Below are 11015 nucleotides of genomic sequence, written 5' to 3' on the forward strand. Positions count from 1 at the left end.
CGTGTATAATTGTTTTTCGCATGAGCGCTCTCCATTTATGCGCTCCCCGTTCGATGCACAAAGATTATCCAACGTTACTATTACTATTTAGAGAAGCGCAATCTGCTGATGAAAGGGATGCTCGCCCTGGATGACAGTCTGCGCTTACGCACTATATGACGTTTTTGGTTGTTTTCTCTGTGCGTGTTTAGCTTGTGTTCTGTGTACTACGCACTGCTGTAGCATGACTGAACTACTTAAGTGTTTACTTCTTGTTCATTTGTATACCAACCGATATTCCTGTGCAATGAATTCAATAGCACTGTTCGCGCGAATACGCATACGCATTTTTTTTTATTGTTCAGTTCTCCATGAAATGTAGGACAGTCGATAAGTTTAGTCAGGAAAGCTTCGTGATGGACAGCGCTTTAGCGTCACGGAGACGTTCAACGCGTACGCACTTGTTCTTGCTACAGTAACAGAATAAAAACAGGCAAGAGTTTAGCACAGAGCTTTCATCGATTGGTTACGTGCACGACAGTGATGCAACAAAGGTCCGGTTATTTTATGGAATAAGTGCCTTTTTTTAAAAAAAAACTAATGTCCGCTACCTTCCACCTTTTTATAACAACTCCACACAAACGCTCAAGATAATGTAAAAAAAAGGATGAGGTTTTGCGTGAAATTATACGACAGAAATGTAAGGCACGCCGTCGGGATTGATTTTGAACATTTGGGTTCTTCAAAGCGTATCTAAATCTAAGCACACGGGTGGTTCCGCACAAATTTCGTCCCAAGTTAAAATTGCGCGTGGCAACTCCGTTTTATCACTGCCGTGTCATTCCTTTGTCTGTTTTTTTAGGGGACATGTTGAGTACCGAAGTGTCAGGCTTCACTTGATAGAAATATTTCGCTGTAGCGGGATCACGACCGTACAATAAAAGGACATCTTAACCACAACTAAAGCTTACTGCATAACCGATGAACTACAGTGCCACCGTTATACACCTAACAACACCGCGAAAGTGCATGGCCTAGAACCTAGTTTTTGTTTACCAATGTTTACCAACGCCTGCTGGGACTATGCCAAGCGCACTTTAGGATGTGCTTGAACCAGAAAGCGGCACCAACACTGAAATGATTCTGGCGAACGAAGGGTACGACACCAATACACAGCCCTCTCGAAAGTCGCACTCACTGATCTTATTATAATGTGCATGCAGCCGAGCAAGCCCATACACCATGTTAGGTATACATACGTACGAGCAGTTAAACTCGCGCTAACATAACAGAACAAACCGCCCTTTGAGAACGTGCAGGACGCACGCGCACATGCAAACACGACGTCGCTAGCAGACGACGCAGAGAGCAATCCACACCACGGTGTAAGATATAAATGTATGTATCTTACACCGTGATCCACACTCACGGCCGGTCTAGCGCGCGCCTCCAGACCGGCCGTGCCACACTAGGCACGCTTCAGCAAGTAGTCGCCAGGCGGCGACTTCGCTCGATCTCGCGGCGGCGATTGCTCTTTCGGCTACCGAAGCCGCTTGAGTGAGACGCCGGACGAGTGTCGTCTGTACGATATGCATGTGCACAAATGTGTTATAGCTTGTATTGGGGACGCTGTGTTTGCCAAAAGAAACAGTGCCACTCTACGCGCCAACTCCGGGGCGGCTGGTTCCTGTCGCCTGCTGCCGCACAGGCGCATCTCGATCGATGATTCACGAGAGGGAGGCTTGTGCAAATGTAGCCAGGAGTCGGCAACAAGCACGCTGTCAGTGGCATCTTCTATTAAAATTGAACAAAACATGCATATCCTGTGCTTCGGCAAGATAATATATAGGGGAAGAATGGCGCTCAGCGTCAGTGGGTCACTACTGTTAGCAAAAGTTAGCCGAAATGGGAGTTTTATCAGCTTATAAGCCCCCAAAACTCCCATGCCCGATTCATTTACCCCGTCCTAGCGGAGTGAAGACGGCGTATATCGCCCTTATACTCCCGTGGCTAAGTGAAAGAGTATATAAACGGCATGACTATCATGCTCCCCACGGAGTTTCAGTCACATGGTTAGAAACTCGCCATGGGAGTTTTAGAAACTATTTTTCGTAGCGACGTACATGCGCGCGGGCTATGGTTCTGCGTTGCATGGAACAGCTCACAAACTTCTACCCACCGCACATAACAGCAATCGGCACGATATGGAGGCGAAAGCGGCGGCGATGTAAGAGAACCTTTGTCCTCTAGCTGTGAATACGGGGCACGAAAAGTCATGCGGCAGAAGCACTGGACGTGTTTCTCCCGACTTCCTGTATGCCGTTTCGATCTGTACGCTTGTTTGGTCACACCTGTTGTGGTGAGAGAAAGCACGCGCAACCCGCTCTCTCCTCTCAGTCATTCAATGCGCACGTTCTCTCTCTCTCTCTCTTTCACGCACACTGCACCACGACAGCAACGAAGGGAGGAAAAAGGTCACTTAACGTGATACGCAAAGAGGGCACGGCGCCTTCTTTGGTTGGCCAGGTCCTCTGTGCAACGGTGCGCGTGCGCGCTCCCATAGTTGTACCATCACGGGCACGCACGTACGTACGTACACGAAGGACCGTGAAAGTGGCGTTGTGATGCGGTTCTCACGCTCAACGCGTCTGTTGCCATCTAGCCACTCCGCGGTGTGTTGTTGGTGCGTTCTTCTTCTGCACTCGGGGTCGCAGGGTGAAGCAGGTGCGGCCGACCACCACCACCGCCTCGGCGAGAGACCGCTCGCACCTGACGCACGCACCTTGCGCTCTGCGTTCCTCCGGGTTGTGGGGGTGGGGCCCCGCGTTGTTGTTTCTTTCTTTTTTTGCTTGTAATGGAGCGTGCGCTTCCTTTAGTGAGAGAAACGGAAGTAGGAAGATCGCTTAAAGCATTAACGCTTGAAGGAAACTCGGTTGCGATGGCGGTGTTGGCCGTGGCCGGACATATCGAGGGTGGGACAACTGGAAAATGACTGTGAATGCGCGCCGATTAGTTCTGTATGCACACAGCCTTGCGGAGTGCTTTGATGTTGATCTCCCTAGCATAATGTTCCGGTGGACGTGCTTTCCATGGAAGAGTCAGTATCGCCGCCTTATATACTCTAGTGTCTTTCGTGACATCATCATCACAAGACGTTCGCTCCTTTCCTGCTACTTTCTAGATTCCCTCTGTTTTTACGCCGATGATTACGTCACGGGCCGTGTAACAACCGATAAATGCCAGACCACCAGTTACGAGCACCGGAAAAAAAAAAAAAGAAAACTGCTCGCACTGGGACGTACACATGCGCAACCCTCCAAAGTTCCTATCTACAAGCGTTCAAAGGTTACTAAATGTTGACCACAGAAAGGAGAAAGGAAACGACAATGACTGAGGAAGAACTGTAAATGCGAACTTTGCGCTCTTAGTACTCCCGCTGATGTTGAATGGTAACTTTTCTTCCCATTGGCAATATATATATTATTTATTAAAAAGTATCGCACTCATTTTATTGTGAGTTGTATGCTGGAAAAAAACGAAAAAAAAAGAAAACAAAAGAAAACTATAGGTTTTGCAGGAGCCCAAATTTAACAGTTAGCTTTCTATATAGGCAGTGTTGCGTCTACATCAAACGGATTTTTCAAGGATACTGGGAGCTCGTCAAGTGGCATGTTATCCAAGCAGTTTCAAGTGTCCCGGCTCTCTTCATATTCATCTTTTTCACTCTATGCGAAATATGAAGTCGTTATGTGATGTATGTGGCCCGCTGCTCCTGCGGGTTCTATGCAAAAGTGTCCGAGCCCTAATGAATAACCCTTGAATATTGGGCATTAATTAACACGTTGTCACTCTTGTACGCAGCTCCCATTCGCGTCGGTAGGCACGCTCAACGGCGTCCACCTGTTCTCGCACCTGAGGGGCGCTTCCCTGCACAGCACAACCACCAAAGGAGCCAAGGCCGTCTGGAGGAGTTACCACGACAGGTGGGCTTGCCTGAACTACTTGTATCTGTCCCCAACGATCTGATCACGTTGTTACGGTGCAGTTATCATAGCTATTGAACTTCCTCCGTTGTAAGCCGTGGTAACCATGTGAACAAGCAACTGCTAGATTTCTTTTATATCGTAAAGAACACCCAGATATATGCCACTTGTGGCCCAAACAAAGGGGCATCAAGAGCTGTGTCATAAGTGATCGAGGCTTGTCACCGTACAGATAGGGCCTCATTTGCTATTGGATCAAATCATATAATACGGAGAGTCTTGTATATACGCCATAGTGCTATGGTAGAATGAATCAGTAGCACTAATAGTCCGACATAGAATAGAGCACATCTTATCATATTTTGCTTGTCATGCATACAGTTGTCCTGTAAATCATCCCTGCACCTCATTAAACAGCTGTGAGAGTACGAGATCGCAGACAGTGAAATGCTCGGCTGGTTGCGCCTGAGACCATCCTGCCGATACGAATTAATCCCGTCTCCTGTGGACTATGCAGCGTGGTGTTACTGGTGGTGACGAACAACGACAACTCAAACGACGAACACCTGAACCGGCTGCTGGACAACGTGTTCGCCGCCATGGTGATGGCCGTGGGGCTGGAGACCTTGCAGACCATACATAACGTCGACAGGCTCAAGCGGGAACTCAGGGTCAGTACTGAATTTCGTGATTTGTCACAGATTCGTCACGCTGCGTTTTGCTTTTAGAACAAAGTGCCAGTAGATGAAGGGTGTAGAAGAGCCGGTCAAACATCAGCACAATTCTTTCCTAACAGCGGAGCTGTTAGGAAAGAATTGTTAGACGAGGAACTATCATCATCATGAATTGCACGCGCTCTTTGTCCTCTTCTGCTTCGCTCCCCAAACACGTGAGCCCGGCGCGCGCTCTTCCGCTGCGCTGATTTGTCCGGCGTGGGATGCAATAACTCGGATGGGCGAAAGAACGAGTACAGAGAGAGAGAGATAGAAAGACAAAGAGAGAGAAAGAAAGGGAAGAAAGAGAAAAAAAGATCAAGCGAGATAGCGAGATAAAGAAAGAAACAGGAAAAAACAGACAGAAAAGAGACAGAAGAAACAGAGAGAGAAAAATAAAGAGAAACAAGGAATGCCACCCAGCTCCGCTGTTGGTTCCAGCCTTGCACCACTAGTGCAAGCTGTGGTAATTTTTTTTGTACGCAAGATATCTGGACAGCCTTATAACGATTCTATTCCAATGCCGTTCCTTGTCGCGTTTCGTCAGTGGTAAAGTGGCAGTCTGGCCACGTTATCAAAGGGTGATCCAGTTGTGAGCACTAAGAGTAGCACAGAATCAAGTGGGATGAATCGCTTCATTACACCAGCCATGATCTGATCTTTATTGTATATATATATATATATATATATTGTATGATAAATTCACTTCTTGGGTTTTAGTGCAAAAACCACGATATGATGATGAGCACGCTGTGGTGGGTGACACCGGATTAATTTTTACCATCCAGGAGATCATTTAAGCTGGACCCAAATGTGTTGGTACACGAGCGTTTTTTCAAGTTTTCCTCGAGTGAAATGTAGCTGCCCACCACAGGCTCCATGGAATCTAAAGAGGAGCAGTATGGTCAGCTGCAGGGTCCTTTTCTGAATGGACACTGTCTAATCAATCTATGATCACTTCCTCAAAATAATCAGAGTGCATTTATAGCTTGCCTGTGAGCCACTTGGGAGCTGACAGTGTAATCGAAGTGTACTGGAGAGCCCAGCTGGCACTATTTTGCTTGAAATGTGAACAGTGGAATCGATAGTCTCTTCACATCTGCACTTAGTGCTTATGTGTGAGGCAGCCATTGCAAAGCATTGCAGTAACTGTATAAGCCAGCATGGCAGTGTTGTTTCATGTTGTGCAACATTTATTGGTAGCTGCAGGGGCAGTGATTGTCAATTTTACACTAATGTGCCCTTGTCAAAAGGGCAACAACTTTTTTGGTCATGGCATGGTTCCGCGATGTTTCTTTTCAGAATTAGTGTAAAGTGATTGCTGATAAGAATAGTACTAAAGTTCTGTCTTGCTTTGGCTCTGTCATCCAGGTTTGTTATCCCGTGGTGGATCACTTGTTGTGCCAACTGGATCAAGATGCTTGCACACTCGGTGACCTCACTGGTGTCACTGACTTTATCCTATGTACAGAAAGCCAGGCACTCCAGGTATGCTTGAAGCCACATTTTCTTTCTTTACAATGTAACGATCAGCAATAAGAAACAAAATTTTAGAAAATGCTGCTTTGATAAAGAACTGTATATATTTTTAATAAAACTGCCGAGCACATGAAATTGTTCTCTATTCTCCTAGTGCAACGATGACAGAATAGTACCATTGAATACTTGCAGTGACTGAATAGTCGCATTGAATTGAAACATGTTGTGCTAGCATAAAGACCCCTTTCAGATGCAGTTAGCCACACCTGAGGTTATGTAGTCTCACATCTTGTGATATGTTGCCATTAAAATATTAATGCTTTCATGCTTATTAGGCACCTGTTCTATACTGCACTTTCTCTTTTTGCCCAAGTCATTTATGGCAGACCGTGGCACTCGTAATTGGACAAGGCGATGATGTTTAACCATCACTGAACCTCCTTGCATGACCGAAATGCATGACAGCGGTAGTATATTGCTGTTGAAAGTGAGATGTCGATGGTGTTTTGAGAGTCGCTGTTGGGCGCCTATCCTGTCTGTGCAGCACTACTTGGACACGTTCGTGGAGGAAGTGGACAGCCTGTACGGCTGCCTCCTGGTGCGAGGCAAGGTGGCCGTGGCCACCAAGCAGTGGATGTGCCTCACCCGCGAGGAGACCACGCTGCTAGCCATTGCCGCTCGCGCAGGCACTCGCTGCATCTCACGCGAGACGCCTGTCTACCTGCCCACCAGCTGCCCTCTGGTGAGTATCAGTGAGAGGCCACGATTAACCCTTGTAGATGTCACCTATGATTAACTGTCTGTAAATGCATCAAACTTACACATTACCTCAAGGCAGTTATATTCTACTGGAACAAAAATAATGTCATAATATGTTGACTTAAGCGTTTTATAGCAATTAATATGAATTAAATTGAAATTAAATATATATTTATTCTTAAGTAATTTATGCTCTTTTATGCACAAATAGAATAAAATCTCAGGCTAGAAATATAGCGTAAGTTCGTTTTCGGTCATGTTGATTTCGAGTAAAGAAAAATTATACTTTGACTTGGCTTGCGGCAAGCGGCATGTCGGACGACTCGTCGAACATGGTAGTGCCTTCAGCAAAATGATCGTATGCAACAGTATACTCCAAAGTGAAGTTAAATGAAGGTAAATTTATTAGGCAGGACGTTCAATTTATCCAAAGCACGATGTATCTTGCTCTTTCTTAGCCACTAGTCGATGCAACTAGCAAAAATAAGTGGTGTACACAATTGTGTACGAAGCGTCTCAAAGGGTTAAGTGCTGGAATACAACACTGCCTAGATCTGGACAAAGTTAAGAGATCTGCCTCTTTAATGTTGGTGAAAGGGAAGTTGAAAACCTTACAACCTCTGTCGATGTATGTGCACCAAGAGCATCTGGCTCTCGTGCACTTATCACTCATCTCTTACAGATTAACAGCCTGCATATGTGAAAGTCACAGCCTGTTTGAACAGAGAATAAAATTTGTTGTGATTGAGACAACGTTCTGCAAAAAGATCAGTGTGGAAACATAAGGGTAGAGGCACGTACTGTGTGTGTGTTACACAACGCATGCCATCATGTTCCCAGGGAGTCATTGCAGTAGACAGGAGGCGTAGCTGATGAGATAAGGAAGTGTCGTGGCAGAAGGGGCCATTATGTGTATCATACCATGGAAAGCTAGCACTGCTGGAAATGTCACCTGGTGATGGCAGTTTATGTGGCACCGTATGCACTTTTGTAACTTTTGATCGTCATGACAGTCAATGCGTACCCCTCCATTTTTGACCTGTTTGTTACTGCAGGTAAGCAACCGCCTCGTCACGCTGCAGTTGACGCAGGGGGTTGAATTGTGCTTACTCTGCGGACCAGCACCATCTTTACCAGTTCTTGAGGAAGAGGTACGAGGCATTGCCCATTTTGCGATTTTGACATGTTTTTGTCCGTATCGTGCTGTCATCATTTCACTCATGTCGATATGTTTTGTTATAATAAAAACTTATGTTCTTGGTAACTGCAGGTGTGCAGGTTCTGGAATGAAGCTTTCGACTTGCTCAAAACGGCCGCTAGTGTGCACCCGAGAAACTTTCCACTCAGCTCGACGTCCGATAAGAAGACTGTGACGTTGCCTTCCCTCGACAAGAACATCTTGGGGTGAGAATTCAGCTGCATTTATTATTGCAGACGGTGCCCACTGCAGTCGTATATTTGTCACGCAATAATCTGTTAGGTTGCTAATGGTTAGTGTGGCTCTCAAACATTAAGTAAATGTTTTCTTGATTATTGCAAAACACAATCCTTCTGAAATGGCTGTATGCATTATTTTGGAGTTTGCATATAGTTACTTAAAGGGGCCCTGCAACACTTTTTCAGCACGGTCAGGAAACGCTGCCAATCTGTAGTCAAGGCTCCCAAGAACACATGAGCCAAACATTATAGCGCAGCATGCAGCCTGGAATTTACAATTAATTCTCAAAGTTGGTTAGAAATCGCATGCTCTTCTCTCGACAAATGATGCCACAAACCCAAATAACTGCGCCATAAACCCAAAGTCCACGGCCGTTGGTCGACTTCAGCATCTTGAGGTGCACAGTTACCGCGGCCGCTGACACGTGCCACCCGCTGCGCCATCACACTAAAGCTAAGCTGCGCGTTCGAAGAAAAAAAAAAAAAAAGAAAGTGCTCAAGGTCATGCCGTGCGCTGATGAACGGATGCAGTGTGCGACGAATCCCTGTAACTCCGCTCGTTCTTGATGGATTCTAAAAATTTTGGGGCAGTCAATTTGTGAGGACATAAACTCCTTTAATGAAGCCATTTGATTATTACTTGGAAAAGTGTTGCAGGGCCCCTTTAAAAGAAGAAGTGCCACAAGGCTATAGCAAGAAAGGAAAACACATATGGCTGTATAATGCCAGTAGTATCACTGGCACCAGGACTTTTGAAGCACAGATGTTCGTACTATTACCATGCTACAGCTTTCATATTCTTTATTGTTATGTGCAGTACACTGCCTTGAAATTACAAGATTGTAGTTAACAAGGAAGATTGTATTGCGTCTAAGTCGCATCAGCATACACATGCAGTACCTATTCTAGAGTGCGAGCTCCGGCTTGCAGCGTTATATGAGGATACATTCGTGTGTGCAGTTGATAAAGTAGCCATTTGTATAAAGGCAAATGATTATTCAAACATGACATATCTTGTGACAAACGCTTGACCTCTTGAACTCTGAAATAGTGGAAAAATTCAATGTTTTCTATAAGAGAACCACTGCACCTTGCTCCAGCAGCACTTGACAACTACCCCTCCTCCTCTCTTATCTCTTTTGCTCGAAATTAGTGGTCGGTGGTTAAAGTTCTGCTGCTGATAGTGTGTGTAGCTGGTAATTAACCAGCTTAGAACTGGGCACACAAAAAAGAAAACAGGGTGAAGCACCGTTAATTTTGGCTGTTTCCTTTTCAGCGCTGATTCCCAGTAAAGTATCAACAAGCTTATGAATGCGTGCTATTGCAAAGGGTGCATACTCTAGCTAGAGTGGGCTCCTGCACCCCCACAAATGGGTCAGATTTACTGCACTGACTATCACTGTTGATGGTTTCTTGCACAGTCTTTTAACCTTGATTTTCCAACTCGTTTCAGGTTCCTCCTGGTCAACACGAAGAAGCAGCGAAGCTTGACAAGTGTGCACCCCGTAGAGGATGAGATTGGCCGCACAAAAGACGGCAAGTGCGTCAGCCTGCGGAAACGCCAGGAGATGCTGCGCGCCCTGTACAAGCTGGTCAACTCCGCCTACTTCACAACGACGACAACACCAGCGACGGATGATGTTGCAGGGGCAGCCCCAAATGCAGGTGTGCGCTGTGGCCTTTCGTCATGCAGGATTTGCACCATTGCAGTATAGCGGAGCTAGCTTCGTTGATGCCACACGGCATCTTTAACCCCACGACTGCAATGCAAAGTATGCTGCTGCCAACTCAAGAATTTGTGCATATGCACCAGCCAATTATGTCTGCATATTTCCGTGCCATCACGGCAAAGGCAGATCTCGCCATCATAATGTCATGGATAGACAAGAATAAAAAGGTGCTTAAATTTCTAGACAGAAGCCTTCATCACTGAACAGTGTGGTATATTCTGTATGTATGTGGAAGATAACTGTCATAGTGATTCAGCCATTTTGCTTTGGAAGTTAAGTGAAAAAGCATGAAAGAGATTTTTTAGGATCAAGCTGTGGGGGTGTGGCAAAAGTTAGAACACAATGCAGCATGAATAAAAATATATTCTCTCACGAATCACGTGTGCATACCTAAAGGCAATGCACATTTCATGGTCCATTAAAATAAATAATTAAATATCACACTATGTGTTTCTCCACCGAGGAAGCAGCCATTGTCAGTGCCAGTCGTTTCATAAAACCTCACACACTAATGTGTTTTGTACTTAAAGGCACAGCTGTACAGTACTTATGTTAGGCTGTGATTTCCCAATATTAAGTCATGAAAATTTTCCTTGCAGGCAGTTCAAGCCACCAGGTTACAGAAGTGTACATGTGTACAGAAACACACAAGAACTATGCCCTTCGAAATAACGATTATCAACTGTACATTTTGTTCTCATCATCTATACCAACATTTGCCATGAGGTAAGCTTCATAGACATATTACTATGTATATGTTGGTGTGTTTTTCACATAGTGCATTGTTTCCGTTAAGATGCAGTGTTTGATGGACACGCTACCATGGATACGCTGCTTTGCAATCACACGTCTTGCATGTTCAAATAAATGTATCATGCTGGTGATGGCTTAGGAAGCATTTTCGGATGCCAAGAAGGGGAAAAAAAAAGAGAACA

General features: G+C 45.4%; 1 protein-coding gene across 1 annotated transcript in view; it reads left to right on the forward strand.

The window, feature by feature from the left end:
• The window catches only part of LOC119382779 (protein fuzzy homolog), a 36102-nt gene that overhangs the window by 22629 nt on the left and 2458 nt on the right, over nucleotides 1-11015 (forward strand). Inside the window, exons 2-9 of the mRNA XM_037650628.2 lie at nucleotides 3841-3962; nucleotides 4480-4633; nucleotides 6047-6163; nucleotides 6699-6896; nucleotides 7969-8064; nucleotides 8184-8317; nucleotides 9804-10015; nucleotides 10680-10806. Of these exons, the coding sequence (XP_037506556.1) occupies nucleotides 3841-3962; nucleotides 4480-4633; nucleotides 6047-6163; nucleotides 6699-6896; nucleotides 7969-8064; nucleotides 8184-8317; nucleotides 9804-10015; nucleotides 10680-10806 (1160 nt within the window). The remainder of the gene's footprint in view (nucleotides 1-3840; nucleotides 3963-4479; nucleotides 4634-6046; nucleotides 6164-6698; nucleotides 6897-7968; nucleotides 8065-8183; nucleotides 8318-9803; nucleotides 10016-10679; nucleotides 10807-11015) is intronic.

The sequence above is a fragment of the Rhipicephalus sanguineus genome, chromosome 2 (genome assembly GCF_013339695.2).
Source record: "Rhipicephalus sanguineus isolate Rsan-2018 chromosome 2, BIME_Rsan_1.4, whole genome shotgun sequence".
NCBI lineage: Eukaryota > Metazoa > Arthropoda > Arachnida > Ixodida > Ixodidae > Rhipicephalus > Rhipicephalus sanguineus.